We start from the raw sequence: 16621 nt of genomic DNA, 5'->3' as shown, positions 1-16621 counted from the left end.
TCTCCACAGGATGTTGCCATAGTGGTGAAAATGGAATCATAGTGATATAATGGTAGCATGCGAAATGGCCCAGTGACTACATATATATACATACAGTACAGTTAAATGTGAAACTGACTTGCATGAGGTGTGAAGCAATTTTTGGTTCTCTTCTTCAAAGAAGTACAAGTTGATTCTCCCTGATCTGGCATTCCCAAATCCACATTTGTCCACATGGGTGGTTAAGATAGTGACACCTTTGCATTCGGATTGTTCAATTGTACCCAAACTTTGTTTTACAGTATGCCCAAAATTAATAAAAACACTGTTTGTAAAATTACCTTCAGGCTAAGTGTATAAGGTGAATGTGAAACATACATGAATTTCCCATTTAGATTTGGGCGCCATCTCCAAGATATATCTTATGTATATGCAAATATTCCGAAATCTGGAAAACTCTGAAATATTTCTGGTCCCAAGCATTTCTGATAAGGGAGACTCAGCATATATTTTCATTGTTGGGAGTAGAGGAATACTGGATATGTATTTGGGGAATGTGTGGTTCAGTAACTTTATCTTTCCCATATGCTTCTTCCTGTGAGATATCAAGTGGAAAACACATTAAAATGTTGCTCAGGAAAAGAATAATGAAGTGGGATTGGGAACTTAATTAAAGCAGCTGATCAGTGGTATGTAGTGTGAGTTGTTAGACAAAACGTTGAGGTCTTTAGAGCTGCTTTCTTTCCACACACCATGAAGGTAATAGGATGGATGTGAAAATCTTGTTGGTGTTCTTGTTCCAGTCCAATTTATATGAGGTTGAGTGATCTTTTCCTTCCTGTGTAGATATTTTTATGTGCATTTTAAAAATATATATACACATTTTCCCATTCTCTAATGTCACTAATGCATGTTATAAAAATGTGTTCATATTGAATCATGAATTTTTTTGTATGATTCTGTGCACACCCCCACACCCCTCTGAAGCTTCACAGCTATACAGGTTTCAGAGTCAAGAGGATCTCATTCTTTTTTGACATTTGAAAGGTGCTAAATGACCGTGTGTGTTGTGTTTCTTCAAGTGGTTTCTAACTTGCCTTATGGTGACCCTATCATGGGGTTTACCTGGCAAGATTTGTTCAGAGGAGGTTTGCCATTGCCTTACCCTGAGGCTGAGAAAGTGTGACTTGCTCAAGGTCATCCAGTCCAATTTATTATCCAGTCCAAATTTATATGAGGCTGAGTGATTTTTTCCCCTAGCTCACTCTCTAGTAAGTGTAAAGGCTGATGTGATCTAAAACTCTAATGCATACCCTCAAACTATCCCAGTCTGGCAGGGATGATCACAACTAATCTTTTGACGAATTTTACTTTTTCAGCTGCTTTATAAAGTATCCCAGCCACTCTTTCCTTCTCCCACTTGGTCCTCAGCTTCCATTGTTGAAAACTAATTTAAAAATAAAGAAGTAGACTACATTTAATAGTAGAGAAGTAGAGGAGAGGAGGGGCCAGAATCTTGTAATTCCCATAAGATTCAGGCAAAAGTAAGCTGCTGCTCGTAATAAACACTCATTAATAAGTGTAGCCATCTTGACCACACTCTGATGTTGCTTGCCCACACACGTCCTGGTTTTCATTTGTGAAAAGTTGGATGGTATGCTAATAGTCCATCACTTAGTGCTCTTTCCTTTTTACTTCAGCCTCCATATATAAGGGTACTTCCTAAGAGTTTTACCATTTTTTATTCAGTTACCAAAATACATATTGCAAGTGAGGGTTATAGATATATTAGGGAGCTAATGTGTTCCGTTTCCCTCTCCAAAACAGCTTCTCTTTTGTCGTCTTCTATATGGCAGACTGAGAAAGTGTGCATTTGTAGATAGAAATAAGGAGCCAGTGTGGTGCAATGGTTTGAGTGTTGGACTAGGAGTCTGGGAGATCAGGGATCCAAACCTGTTGAGCCACAGAGCGCCACTGGATAATCTTGGGCAAGCTATACTCGCTCAGCCTTAGAGGAAGGCAATGGCCAGCCACCTCTGAAGAAAACCACATCATAGGGTTCATTTTAGGGTGCCATAACTCAGAAAGCACAGCCAATGATGAAATAGAGACCTGCCACCAGATCCAGCTTTTACCAGTAGAGGACAGCATTGACCTAATGAACAGAGATGCTTCTTTTTAGGGTAATGGGGAAAATGCCATTTCTTTCAAATCTTGAAGCAGCATTATGATTGGGAAGGAGGTCAAGACAGGAGCATACCTTGGCAAAAGTTTGATTTCCAGCAGTGTCTCTGTAATCCACCTTTATTTTATAAAGCTGCAGTTATTGTTTCTATGGTGCATCAGTGCTGTAAACTGCCTGCTCAATGGAGAAGGGAAGAGAAAGTTTCCTTGTAGCTTGGTGTGGTACAAGAGGTGCTTTTCCATCAATGTGCTTCACTCTGTGTTTTTACGAAAGGCTGCCCCTGCACTAAGAAAAGCTGCACACTGCAAAAACTGGTATACCAGTGTGAAGACAGATATTATAATAGTCGTAATGGACCAAGCCTACCACGAAATGATGACAGTTCATGTTTGGTCCTGAAACACTGGACTGATTGAGAAGTTAAATAACAGTTGTGTATTTAAAGCATTACTTTATTTAGACCAGTAACAAAGAACAGAAGAGATCATGCAAATTACAGAAACATGACTGTCTTCTAGGGGAGTCAAGGGGATATTCTTTTACAGAAGCTTGGTAGAGTGAGTAATCAAATGTATTCTTTATCACCTGTGTATTGTGCTACTGTGGTTATCACCTTGTGTACATCTCATGCTTCCTTCTTGACGGCCTTACAGGACATGGCCAAGATGTGGAGCTGTTGATCAGATACAAGGAACCTTTGGCTTTCTGGATGATTTGGGTATCGTCATCTAGCATCCCTACCCGGGATTAGGAAAGTTTTCTTTCAGAAAAGGCTGGTGGCCAAAGGTTCCCCTACTCTTACTGTAGACCGAATGGGAAGGGAAGGAGTAGAAAATGCCTGGAAAAGATTACCAGAAAGGGTTGCCTGATTACAAAATGGGGGTGTGCAACACGTTTGTCTTTCACTGCAAGGGTTGTGGTGGCTGCCAGTGAGACAGTGCATCTGAAGTGAGTTTTAATTCAAGTTTTAAAGAGGTTTAAATGGTAAACCCTTATTCCCACAAACAGGTTGAACACCTTACATTATAAATGCAGAGTAAACCCCAGTATAGACTCACCACTCTAGTGACACTGGACCCACCAGCCACTACTATGCAGATATGGGCTGTAAAGTGTCCCTACATCTGCTGCTGTTTTTCAGTTGTTCATTATTCCCAAGGCAGAATGCTAGAAACTCAGGTCATTTTTATTTCTATGATTGGCAAACCTACTGAGACATAATAACAGTGGATGTACTATAAGAGAAAGCATGCAGGAGTTGCCAATGAGAAACAGGAGATCTGTTTTAGCAAAAGGCGAGGAGGAATTTCTTGAGATATACCCTGATGTAGGGCAAGGAGCCCTGTTGGTGCAGTGATTAAATGCTAGTATTGCAGCCACAATGTTGTGAGTTTGATCCCAGAGGGCTCCAGGTTGATCAGCCTTCCATCCTTTCATAGGTTGGTAAAATAACTACCCAGCTTGTTGGGGGCAATTGGTTTACAGATTGTATACCACTTAGAGAATGCTTAGTTCATTATAAAGTGGTACAGAAATGTAAAGGCTAAATCTTTCATATGCAATGACTGACAGAAGTATTTGCAAAGACCATTTGATTCTAGATTGCAAGATGTTCCTTTCCTCTCAAAATACTAGAATTTGGGGCAACTCACTGTAAACTAAATAGCTGGAGATTCAGGACAGATAGGTTTCTGTACATCTTTGCAAAGTACAAAATTAAACTATGGAACTCATCACCCCAAGATGCATTGATGGCTGCCAATTTGTCTCTCTCTTTCTGTGTATGTATGTGTATGCCTTTCTGTCACCTGTCAACCTTTGACAAGCTCATGAATTTTATAGGGTTTTCTTAGGCAAGGAATACTCAGATGTGGTTTTGCCAGTTCCTTCCTCTCAAATAAAGCCTATAGCACCTGGTATTTGTTGGCAGTCTCCCATCCAAGTACTAACCAAGGCTAACCCTACATAGCTTCCAAGATCAGATGGGACCTGGTGCCTATAGCTTGCTTGGGTTTAAAAGGCAATTAGATAAACACATGGAAAATGAGACTAGCAAAAGCTATTAGTCCCAAGACAGGTTGCAAGCTACCTTCAGGTTCAGAGGCAAAGTGTATTGCAATACCAGTTGCTGGGGAAGATGAGTAGGAGGAGACAGTCCCTCACATTCTGCCTGTAGGTCTTTGGTCAGCAACTGTGGAAGACTAGAAGTTGGTGTGAGTGCTGATTCTTCCCTTTTTCATGAATAGTCAGTACATATAATAAAGATGAGCCCCACTTACCTGAAGAGCTTCACAGAAATGAATGATTTCTCCCATCCTCAGATCTAACAATCTCATTTATTATTTTTGTAAATAATGCATCTAATGTCACCAGAGAGTTAGCATAAATATTGGAAAGATTTACTAAAGGTTCTTTGATGTTTATGTTTTGGATTCTGAACATCCAGAATTGTTCACTTGCAAGAGAAGAAAGAAAAAATATATTTAAACTGTGTTGGAGAAATCATTATATCCTGTAGGCTTGAGCTGGACTATAACAATTTGACTTACTGTGGCATATTTACATTTATCATTTCGTACTAGTATTTCTGTTGAAGTAAACTAATAGATTTTTTAAAAATCCCTTAAAGTGAAATATCAGGGGAAAGGAGGTACACAGATACAGTTTTCCTGCCTTGGAGGCTCTGTTCCAGCCTAAGGCTTCCTAAGCTCTTGACAGCAGGACATCTGTACTAATGGGAATATTTTTGAGTTTTCCCCCCTCTAAAGAACTTATTTTTAAAACTTGAAACAAAAAACCTTATTGCAGAACATTAAGATTCATTCTGAGGTGATATATGGAGCAGAGCCTAGGGGTCAAGAAAGCTATGGAGCCAGTGTGACCACCCTTGTGTCCCTTCTTGTGTTCCTCCTATCACTATGTTGCCAACACCTTCAGCGTTGCTGTGCCAGTGCAACTAAGTCCCTCATTTTTGTCCATTGTGTAAGTTTGGAAGTTCTATAATAATAATAATAATAATAATAATAATAATAATAATAATTATTTGTATACCGCTCTGTGGCGAACCAATCCGGCGGTTGGCAACAGTAAATATAACAGAGTACAATATAAAATTAAAAACATTATAATCCCTCCCTTCTGACCCTGAAGGAATTTAGAGGGAAGAATGTAGTTGGACTAGAGGGCCCTTGAGGTCTCTTCCAACTCTATGAGTCTATGATTGTATTATTATTATTATTATTATTATTATTAACCTTTATTTATAAAGCGCTGTAAATTTACACAGCGCTGTACATCCAATCTTTTTAATTAGACGGTTCCCTGCCCTCAGGCTTACAATCTAAAAAGACATGACATAAAAGGAGAAGGGAAAGGTGGTGGTGTAGGCTAATACATATAAAGTACATAGCAATATATGACCCCAATGTATGACCCCAAGACCTAAGGAAGGTAGAACCACGCTGAAGAAAAAGCTCACATTGACATTAAATCAAATGTTCTAGCCTGTTAGTGATTTCAAGTGAAGTAAAGCATGTTCTGAGCATGTTCCAAAACGTTGTGACATTGGTAAAGGATGCAAAGAACAAGTGTGACCTAGGCAAGTCAGCATCCTTGTTCATGACCTATGCACGCATAACACCCATATTATGCCTGTGTATCTCTTTTTGGTTTCTGCAATAGTCACTTTCAATGGCCATTTCATGACTGTTGGAGAGTGTGGAGAATCAGAAGTGTCTGGCTCTGCCCCTGTAGCTGGGCACAGAGGGACTATATCACCTGCTGAGACCTCCAGAGGACCTTGTCCAAAGATGTAATTGGTCTGCATTTGGCCGTGGGACATAGCCAGAGACTTCTCTAACACCTCCACCTGTCATTGCTATTCAGGGTAGTATTCACAACAAAATCATGAGTCCTGGGAGAGTGAATGGGGAGCTGTAGCAAATCTTGCACTACACTGGACAATGGGTGCATCTGCACTGTTGTAATATTGCAGTTTGATACCACTTTAACTGCCATCAATCCATCCTACAGAAACTTTGAATATGTAGTTTTGTGAGACATCAGAGAGGTTAAAGACCTTGTAAAACTATAAATCCCAGGATTACATAGGATACAGCTATAGCACTTAAAGTGGTTATCAAACTGCATTACTTCTACAATGTAGATGCACCCAATGTAGGGTTGCAGGCAGAGTTTGGAAAAAGTTTTCACTCCTTATTTGTAGTTTTGTAAGACTGTCATAGCCTTTTGCTGCTCAGTCGCTGACACTGTGTGTTTTTATATAAATGTATTATATCAAGTTGGTTTAATTGCCTGTTTAGTGTCAACCCTGGGCTTCCCAGCCAGAGTCCATATGGCACTGCATCATTAAATAAATTGCTAAGTTTAGTCTACTATAAAGATCCTTTCATGAATCTTAAAGGGTTAAAAATTTTCCCCTTCAAGACCACCACAGCAATCTTTGTGATAGCCAGGTATTATTTGGAATGAACAAATTATTGCTAATAACCCCTGGATGGAAGTTCAGATATATACTATGGCACCAGAAACATTTTATTTTATGATTGCAGTTTTGGTGGCTGATGAGGGATTAACAAAATTAAAGATTTGTTCTGCCTTACTACTAATGGCAAGGGCAAAAACAGAAGCATAATAAAAAAAGGATGATAGTGGCAGCAGGAGAAGATATCTGCAGAGAGTTGGGGCCAGTAACAAGTGAGAATGAGGTTGAGCAGACTGGTATGCGTAGGGAAGGAGAAGCAGGTGTGGTGGAAGTGCTACATCTTATATTTTATTCCATTTCCTTAGACCATCTTTTCTGAAGAAAAATTCAAGGTGTGTTACAAAAATTTAAATACATGAATGTTAAAAACAAAACTGATACAAACAATGTACTGTAATTGTCATATAAAACTACACTCCCCCATAACAAATTATAGGAGTAATTGGTATAATGCCAATTTTGAAAAGTTGGGCCTATGACATCCTGCCAAAATACACAAACCTGATGTTGAAGTGATGGTAACATTGGAAGTGGGGCAGGTGCACCCCACTAAGCAGAGCATTCCAGAAATGTGAGGGCAAATTAAAAAGGCCCTTTCTTTATTGTTGTTGTGTTTGTGTGCCTCCAAATACTTTCTGATGTGTGGTGACCTTATCATGGGGTTCTCTTACCAAGATTTGTTCTTGCTGTGAGAATGAGAAAGTGTGACTTGCCTAAGGTCATGAGGGGATTCCCATAGCTGGGCAGAGATTCAAGTCCTGGTCTCCCAGACTCCTGGTCCAACACTCACACCACTACACCACATTGGCCTTTATCCCTTGTTACCACCCTCCAAACCTATCTCAGAGGAGCTACTTGGAGAAAGGCCTATAGCTCTCAGGCTCAAGAGTGTGACATACAAGTGCATAAAAACTGACATAAGCAAATATGAAATATGAAAAAAATCTGCTGGATCACACCAAGGGTTCATCTAGATTAGCTTTCTGTTTGTAGAAGTAGTCAAACTGCTAAGAAGCTGATACGTACGGTACAAAGGCAACAGTCCTCTCCCTGACACTGTTCCCCAGCAACTGGAATTGTGTAGCAAAACATGAAGGGATAGCTGCTGTGGCCACATTGCTACATCTAACCTCCTTGACTTTGTCTTTTATTAGAACATATAAATACCAAAGAAAGCATCAGTTATGTACTGGTAAATTTGAAAGTATAGGCACTCATCAAAACAGTCCCCATAGTCAGGGCTCCCAAGAGGAGTTTGAAAAATGTTGGTAGCAATATTGATGTATATCAACATACCAGTTCTAGAAGTATCCATGTCCATTAGGAACAGGCCTTTTGTAAGGCTTATGGATCATACCTATCTGTTCAATTTCCCCCAAATATTTTGCAATACCAAGGGATAGCTCATAACATGTTGGCTGCAATCCTGCTGACGTCCTCCACATGTGTAAGTTCCCCTTTGGAAGAGTTCGGACATTTTTTAAAACTGATGTAGAAAGTCTGCATGGGACTCAAGGTTGCAGAAACTGAATTGTGCATGCAATGCTGGTGAGAATGTGGGTGTGTGTTTCGGTGTGCAATGTTGTCATTTGACATGAGGACTGTGAAACATAATCAATGCATAACTCTGTATAGCCCTGATATACTGTACTGCACTTATTCAAACATTTATAACCTGCCCTCTAACTAAAGATTTCAGGGTGTTATAGGATCACAGCCATTGTCACTGGCAAAATTCATTTCCCTTGCAGCTGCCATGAGAATTGCAAGTAAGTTTAGAGGGAATAGGGGAACCTAGAGGGAGTGGTAAATCCCTGGAATCCTGTGAGCCACTTATGCATGTGTTACTCTGGGTTGCATGTGTGTGAAACTCCACAATGGGCCATTCTCTAGTCCTTTGTAAGCCATCTGAAACCTCCCTGCTGCAGCTGACAACTTCTGGAGGCCTGTTGCTGCTACTGCTGCTTCTTAACAGTGGAGGAAAAAGAAATGGCAGAGGAACTCAGAGGACAAAGAAGTAGCTGGTCTGGGCTGTGAAGGGAAGAGAAATATGGCTTACTCAATCTAGAAGAGCATCTTCATTTCCCGGCTCCTCGCAGCCCAGACCAGCTGCTTCTTCCACAGAAGGGCCAATAAATGGACTGTAGCAGCAGCCTACTGTTGTTTGACAACCAATGGATAGGACTAGTTGCAGCTTTTTGCAAGCAAGAGTAGAGGTGGTGGGTGTATACACACATGGTTCACACAGTGAAGCAGGAGATTTTTGGTGTGGCCTGGTTGCTGCTCCTGCCTGTCACTTCTCCCAGTTCTTCCATTCACTAGCTGTTCCTGAGCATACAGTGACAGCTAGTGACAGCTTCCATGTCAATAGATTTTAGCCCGAATTCTAAATCATCTATCCAAAGTACTGAAGCCTATCTCTAATTCAGGAGCTCAGAGGGGTCCCTTACAATTCAGACTAAAACCTGGAGTGAATTTACCACCCCACTAACATGGGAATCACCAACCATCACTGAAAGCTTACTTGACAACATAGACCAAAATTCTGGATTAGTGCAATTTACACATGTCTCTAGAAAAACATGATCCTGCTCTGCCTCAGTTTATGAGAATGATGCTATTCTTCCCTGTTTCCAACCATCATGTTGTAAGTACTGCTACTTTTATACCCAAAACAATTCCACTTATGCAGAAGAGGTAGGTATCAGCAGGCTTGGGGGAATACCTGGTTTTCTAGAAGAATATTTAAAAAAGAAGGGAATTCAAGGTGTGAACAAGGACAGCTCTTACAACTGAATGAGGCCTGAATGTGCCATGTGTCCATTGAATGCCAACTGGCTTTGGATCAGAGAAACCACATTTGGAAATGGAGTGACCAGCTTTCTGAACAGCATCACTCCAAGATGCAAAATTTTGCTGCAGGATTCCACTTGTCAGCTACCAATGCACATAGTGAGTAGCATACTGGCTGTACAGCTAAACAATATAAGCCTGTTCATTGGATTTTCTATGTTCTTTCATTCTTGGCGGTTCATTGCAATGCAGACCAAAGGACACTGTTGTTTTGTAGTAACATTACTAACATGAGTATCATCAGGAAGGTTGAGGTTCAGATGGTGGTCATAGGTCCAATCCCTAGCAGCTTGAACAATCTCAGTTTAGAGGAACTGCTGTAACTCAGTGTTGATATTGCTGGGCTGGTGGCATCATTGATCTAAAAGTATAAGGCAGCTTGTGTATACAATGGGCCTGCTGCACCATCACCATTATGGTCATTTCCCAGGATGAAGTATTACGAGGTCTCCCATAGGCGGCAATGTTGAACCAAACTGGTTTTTTGGGGTTAGAGTGGAAGCCATTCTCTTTAGTTGTGACTTCAATCACAATAAATGGGAACCATGTCAGAGCTTTTTTCTTGATGAATCACTGATGAATTTGACATCCAGAATACCATGCTCTTCTGAAAACCAGAAACAATTCCAACAGGGGTTTAATTTCCCCTGAAACAGAGATCAGCTGAAGGCAGAAAAGGAGTAAGTGGGTTGTTGGACAGGCTTGAGAACAGGGATCTAGATAATTTTTCCAATGATAGCTAGGGAAAAGAAATACTGAGGAATTTGTAAGTTACAATTAGGATTGTTTGGGACAGGCATGGATTTTGGGACAGGTCTGGAATTTGGAACAAGGTCGCAGGGTGGGATTGGACCATTTATAACAACCAAGTCACAAAATCTCTGAAAGAATTATTTGTGCAATGTAAAAGCACCAGAATCCAATGGGAATGTTCAAAATACTCTCATCTGATTCTCATTGGGTAGTCTCAATGGAGTTAGAGGGAAGGGTGAGGAAAGGTGTAGTAATATTTCCATTTTGTTCATTCATTCATAGCAAAACCTGTGAGTCCACTAATGAGCCAGCATGTTAATGAGGAGCTGGTCTGAGTCAGTAAAATGATATATATCCTCTTGAATGGCCACTTGTCAAAGTACAGTCATACTGTGTGTGTCCTTTTGAGTGGAATACGTTTTCCATTAGTTTGCTCCTGCTTCTGTTTCTGCACAGCTGGAACATTGGCATTTGAATTCTGGATGGTTGACTTCAGGCCATGTCGAGTCTCTAGATTCTTGTTACTTACGAAGGCCTGCAAAAAAAAAAAAAAAAAGAGGGAGGTGGGAGAGGAAGGAGAGCAAAGACAGATGAAAAAAACAGAGGTAAAATATATTGTCAGCTCTCCATATCCACAGTCAACCATCCACAGCCTGACTATATATATATATATTCCAAAAATCAAACCCAAAGGGGAAGTTATCCAAGTCACATGGTTAGTTTGAATGAGAGAGTGAGTGAGTGAGTGTGTGTGTGTGAGAGAGAGAGAGAGAGAGAGGAGTGTTTGCATGCAGGAATCCCTATCTATTTAGGCAGGAAGACAGAGAACGCACAACTCTTCCAATACCTCAGAGCATACCTTGCCTAAGAAAACCCTATGAATTTCATGGGGTTGCCATAAACCGACAGGTGACCTGAAGACACTTATACACACATACACACATTTCATCCAAAGAAATGGGTTTGTATCCACAAAACCTTGTGTGAAAATAAATAAAAGCCAGTTAGTCTTAAATATGTGGTCTTTGTTTTTCCTCCCCCTTCCTTTTTCCCTTATTATGCTGCAAGATACTAATATGGCTACTTCTTTGAAAGCTACCTTGAATTCTGTGTCTTTTATAAAATACATCAATTATTCAAATCTGCACACATGCAACCTTGTTCTTGCATATTTCATTCTGCTTCTGCAATTATCAGATGGGCAGATGGTGGAGTAAAAAGGTTATTTAGGGCACTGAAGTACTGCCTCCCTAGTGATCTCTGAGTATCCACTAAGCATGTCTCTCTGTACCATCTTCATAGTCCTAAAATCTAGAAAATTAATGATGGCAACAGTAAATACAAATCAAGATTACCAAAATGGTGAATCCTGCATAGTTGCAGTGGAGATTACAAAATGCACATAGAAAGGAGAAGAATGGCTTAGACTTGCTTATCCCAGCTTTATGTTTCACACACTGATCACAATGATGTTGCATGTTGTGATGATCACAGTCTGGATTTCACAAATTGCAAGTATGAACATTACCACACATATGTGGCTTTGACTTTTGCAGATCCGATTATTCACAGATGTTATTAATATGTTCTCTCTAGGAATATCAAGGTCCTCCAGTGCAACTGTATGGTCAATTTTAATCAAAAGTCGCACTGAAGGACCTAGAGATTCCTAGAGAGATGCTCCCCTAGGCATTTGTAGCTCCTCCAGTGCAATTCTATGGTCAGTGTCTGGCAGATGTTGACCACAGCTGCACTGGAGGACCTAGAGATTCCTAGAGAGGTGTTCTCTCGGGTAAAAACATAGTATTTTTGTTATTTGCAGTTTTTCCACATTCATGGAGGTCCTGTGCCCCTAACTCCAGCGAATGTGGAGTGACGAATATACTTTTTTGTACAATGGGGAATCAACAAGGACAAACAACAAAAGTTAAGGAGTGAAGTTACTGTATTGGTGTAATGGGTAATGGTTTCTAGTTCCTTTGAAAAGTTACCTCTGAAGGGCATTTTTAGAATATTTTTGACAGGAATTTTAAAAGTTTTTTCTCATTTTTCTGTCAATTCTAAAGTTTTTAAGTAACAGGAAGCAACAGAAAATAGCAAGCAGTATGCAAGCCAAGAACACACAGAATTACTTTTTACAATACTACAACAGCAGGGGTTACTTGTGAAATATTATAATCCATAATGGGAATGAGTAAGTTTTTAAAAGTAATGAACCGAGCTCTGGAGATGGTAGGAGAAAAGACTTGTCCAATGAAAGGGCATTGGGAGAGGAAATGCTGTGTGATCCATAAAACTGATGACAATCATCAGAGGTCCTTTTTGGTGGTTGCTCCCTAGATTATGGATCTCTCTCTCTTTCAAGCAAGTTATACTAGCCTCCTCCCTATTGTCCTCTACTCTCAGGGAAAGACTTTTCTATTCAGATAGGCCTTCAGTAACTGACCATCATGGCCAGAAGTGATGAAATCGATATGCTGGACTTTAAAAAATATCTTTCTGTCCTCTTCTGAGTAGTGTGGGTTTTTAAAACTGGTATAATGTTATTGGTGCAATGGTATAATGTTAATAGTTTAAAATAATAATAAGAGGACAATTGATTTATACAGTTGGCACTCAACTTTTCATGGAGGTTAAGGATGCAGCAGCCCCATAAAAGTGGGAAATCCACTAATATAGGTCCATCATTGTCATTGTTATCATTTAACTTGAGAGAATACTTCTTTCAACATTTCTAGGTCCTGCAGCATGATCCTACAGTCAACTTCAGGCAGATCAAAAATGCTGCTACCTGCAGAGCTGTATCTATTGGTTAGCAGGGTTGGGACAATTTATAATTTTGGAAGGTACGTATTTATTTATTTGGAGTACTGTATTTATATCCCACTCTTCAGGCACAAAGGCCTCGAGAGCGCTTACAAATTGTTAGTTAGACAGTTCCCTGCCCTCAGGCTTACAATCTAAAAAGACATGACACAAAAGGAGAAGGGAATGGCACCAGGAAAGGAGATCAATCCAGTTGGTTCCTCTCTCCCTCTGAGGCCAAGGCATTGGCAGATGGACTGGAAGGAGGGCCCTTCTTCTTTCTCTGGGCTAGGCCTGATAGAACTAGAGGCCTCATTCCATCAGTAGATGGGGCTAAGTGTACAGGGCAGGGCCAAAGCAAGGCAGACAGGGCCAAATATAATTATGGCTAATTAGGATATTTCCCCCAAAACCACACAAAGCACAATTCAATGCTATATTTGTTTATTCCGGAATAAGACCTAGTGCATTAGCTTCCTGGTTTGTAAGGTAAAGTAAATTCCAAGCAATCGCTTCCTAGGCTGCAAAGCACAGTTCAGTTCCATCCAATTGCTTTCCAGCCTACAGTACAAAGCACAGTTTAATTCCATCCAACTACTTCCTAGCCTCCAAAGCACAACTCAGCTCTATGCATCTGCAATGTCTTACCTGCAAAGCACAGTTCAATTTTATGTAACTGCTTCCTAGGCTGCAAAGCAGAGTTTGTTTCCATGCAACTGCTTCTTAGGCTGCAAAGCACAGCTAAGTTCTGTGCAACTGCTTCTTAGGTTGCAAAACACAGTTCAGTTCCATGCAACTGCTTCCTAGGTTATGATTCACATAGTTTGGTTGCATGCAACTGCTTCATACACTGCAGACACAATTTCATTTCCATACAACAGCTTCCAAGCTTTATATAGCCTTCATTGTGATCACCAACCACAGATAATAACAGAAGAATCCTGCAGGCAGGATGAAGAACCTACGTGAGTCACATCCAGTTGATAGGCTCCAAATCTGGCATCCTTTGAGTCTAGCAGCAAATGGAATCCAGTGGATTCAAATTACAAGACAGCAAATTCCAAATAAATTTTAGGAAGAGCTTCCTTTTAAGGGCTGTAGTAGAATGGACTACCTTGAGCATTGGTGGACTGTCTTTTGCTGAAAGTTTTAAAACAAAGATTGGATGCTTATTTCTTAGGAGTGCTTTAGCAGCAGCTTCTTACACTAACTGTTGGGAACCTTTCTTAGTTTCTTATTATTCTGTGATTTTTGCCGAGTCCTGCAAATAACTTTTATTTCTTACATTGGGATTCCACCTTTACTACATAGAGATCCAATCCTGTGCATTATACTGTCCTGAATGTGTATACCACTTGTGTCACCACTAACTGCAGAGTAGTGCTATAAACCTACACAGGAGTTCTGTTTTTTTAAATCTGTGCTGCACGTCTTCATTTTTTTTCTCCCCAAAGACATGCGCATCTCCCTCCCTCCATTTCAGTTTTAAGCTTCCTTCCTCTAGTTAGTAAATCATAGACATTGGCTAGGTTCCTCCGGAGGTGTTGCTTATGTCCTCTTGCAGAAACCTATGGCTCAGAAAATCAATACTTAATCTCCTGCCCATCCATTTGAATGAGGTAGTACGTAATTCAGCAGCAATTCCATTTTGGACCTAAACAGCAGCTCTCTCTTTCACTTGTGCACAAAAGATTACTCCATGCTGCTTCAGCTAAGTGTTAGCACCTCCACAAAATGAAATGCAGGTGAAACAAATGGTAGGACTTCATTACAGAGCATACGTAAGAGGAAGAAGTATATCGTGGGTTTAGCAATCTCTGTGACTGTAGAAGATACATTGCTATAGCATGGAGGTGGAGCAGCTCTCTTTAACCACAACCTTGTACCACAACCATGTTTCTATGCTACAGTGTATGCAACAGATACTTAGTTATATTATTCCCTTTAAACAAAAAGAACATTTAAACAATAGAACATTTATCCACATAGGAGGAGGCCAGGTTAGGACATTTCTTGATGGTGGCTTTCCATCAACCTGTAGTAGATTCCTCTTCGTTGTAACAGCTCCGTTGGCTGCTGGTTCATTTCTGGCACAATTCAAAGTGCAGGTTATGACCTTTAAAGCCCTATACTGTATTGTTCAGGTCCAGGTAATGTGAAGGCCCATATTCTCCCATATGAACCTGCTTGTGTTCTGAGAACCTCTGCAGAGGGCTTTGTTTCTGTCCTATGACCCTCAGAAGTACACCTGGTGGAAACACGAGAAAGGCCTTTGCAGTGGCTGGTTCCATGGTCTGGAACTCCCTTCTGAGAGAAGTTAGACTGGCACCCTCCTTGCAACATTGCAACAAGCAGGTTCCTTTTAATTTCAGCAGGCCTTTGAAGACCGACTGTCCCAGACTGGGTCTTGCAGCATTGTGCTGTACACAATGTGTTTTCTTTGCACTTTTTGGATAACTTATTTAACTTTAATATGTTGGTAGAATTCAAAGACATAACCATGTTAGTTTAGAGAACCAGTACACAAAGGGATCTTGCAGCATTGGTCATGTATCTGAGGAAGTAGCTCAAGTCTACAAAAGCTCATGCTACTAACTTCTATCTTTCAGTTAGTCTCAAAGGTGCTGCAAGATCCCTTAATCTTATTAGTACTTCTTTTTAGCAACATGTCTCTTTTAATTGTTTTAAGGAGCTTTGAGGCCCAGAATGGGGGAAAGGCAGGAGGAGGGGGAGAATACAAACAAGGCACGTTTGCAGCCAGAACCACACTTCTCATCACAGTATCCCCTTTTTGCCAGCAGATCTCAGAGACAGCTCTGTCCACAGAGTGGTCTGTTGGCAGAACTGCTCTGCTGGCTATTAGCAGACAGCAGCAGCACTCAAAATGGGTCTGGAAGAGGATTGAGAGCCCATATTGCCCATAAGGGCCCGCATGACTCTTGACATTTTTGGGGGGGGAGGACTTTTGTCTCCATCCCACCATCTTCCCAAGTCCTTCTGCTCTCTATCTGCCAGCAGACAAAGACCTTCCTATTTTAATAGGCCTTCATTGTTTAAACGATTGGGGTAAGAGAAATGCAATGGGTGATGAAAATGTGGGATGATAATTTGGACTCTCCCTGCCAAATTGGGACAGTTGAAATGTATCCAATATCTTATGATGGAAGGGTATGGAGTCATTACAGCTTCCACTGAATTAGTTGTCAGCTCAGCCAAACTGTGCCCATCTTGGCTTATTAGGACTGCATCTTTAATCACTGTGGTCTATCTTTGATATATGATAAAATCAATTCCCTTACTCTGGGCACTGCTCTTTTCCTCTATATTTGGAAGTGCTGCATTTCACCCTTGCATTCAAAATCAGTTTCTTTTCTCCTTCTTTCCCCCTATTTGCTTTCCAGACCATGCCAGCAACAGCAGATTGGCATGTCAACTCTTCAGCAGGGTCCTCTTCTGGCAGGCTCCTCAGTGAATGTTAGACCTCCCTGCTTCAGCATCTAGTGCCACTTAACACAGACAATAGTGGCCTTTAGTTCTAGGAG

The 16621-nt window shown here is 40.7% G+C and overlaps 1 protein-coding gene across 2 annotated transcripts in view; it reads right to left on the bottom strand.

Moving 5' to 3' along the window:
* Positions 1-6934: 6934 nt before the first annotated feature.
* NKAIN4 (sodium/potassium transporting ATPase interacting 4) overlaps positions 6935-16621 on the bottom strand; it is a 125860-nt gene continuing 116173 nt past the window's right edge. For both annotated transcript variants that reach the window (XM_042465264.1, XM_042465266.1), the window contains one exon: positions 6935-10809. In XM_042465264.1, coding sequence (XP_042321198.1) covers positions 10800-10809 — 10 coding nt within the window. In that variant the 3' untranslated portion in view covers positions 6935-10799. The remainder of the gene's footprint in view (positions 10810-16621) is intronic.

The sequence above is a fragment of the Sceloporus undulatus genome, chromosome 4, assembly GCF_019175285.1.
Source record: "Sceloporus undulatus isolate JIND9_A2432 ecotype Alabama chromosome 4, SceUnd_v1.1, whole genome shotgun sequence".
Classification (NCBI taxonomy): domain Eukaryota; kingdom Metazoa; phylum Chordata; class Lepidosauria; order Squamata; family Phrynosomatidae; genus Sceloporus; species Sceloporus undulatus.
Note: the sequence above shows the minus strand (reverse complement) of the source record. Positions and strands in the feature narration are given on the sequence as shown.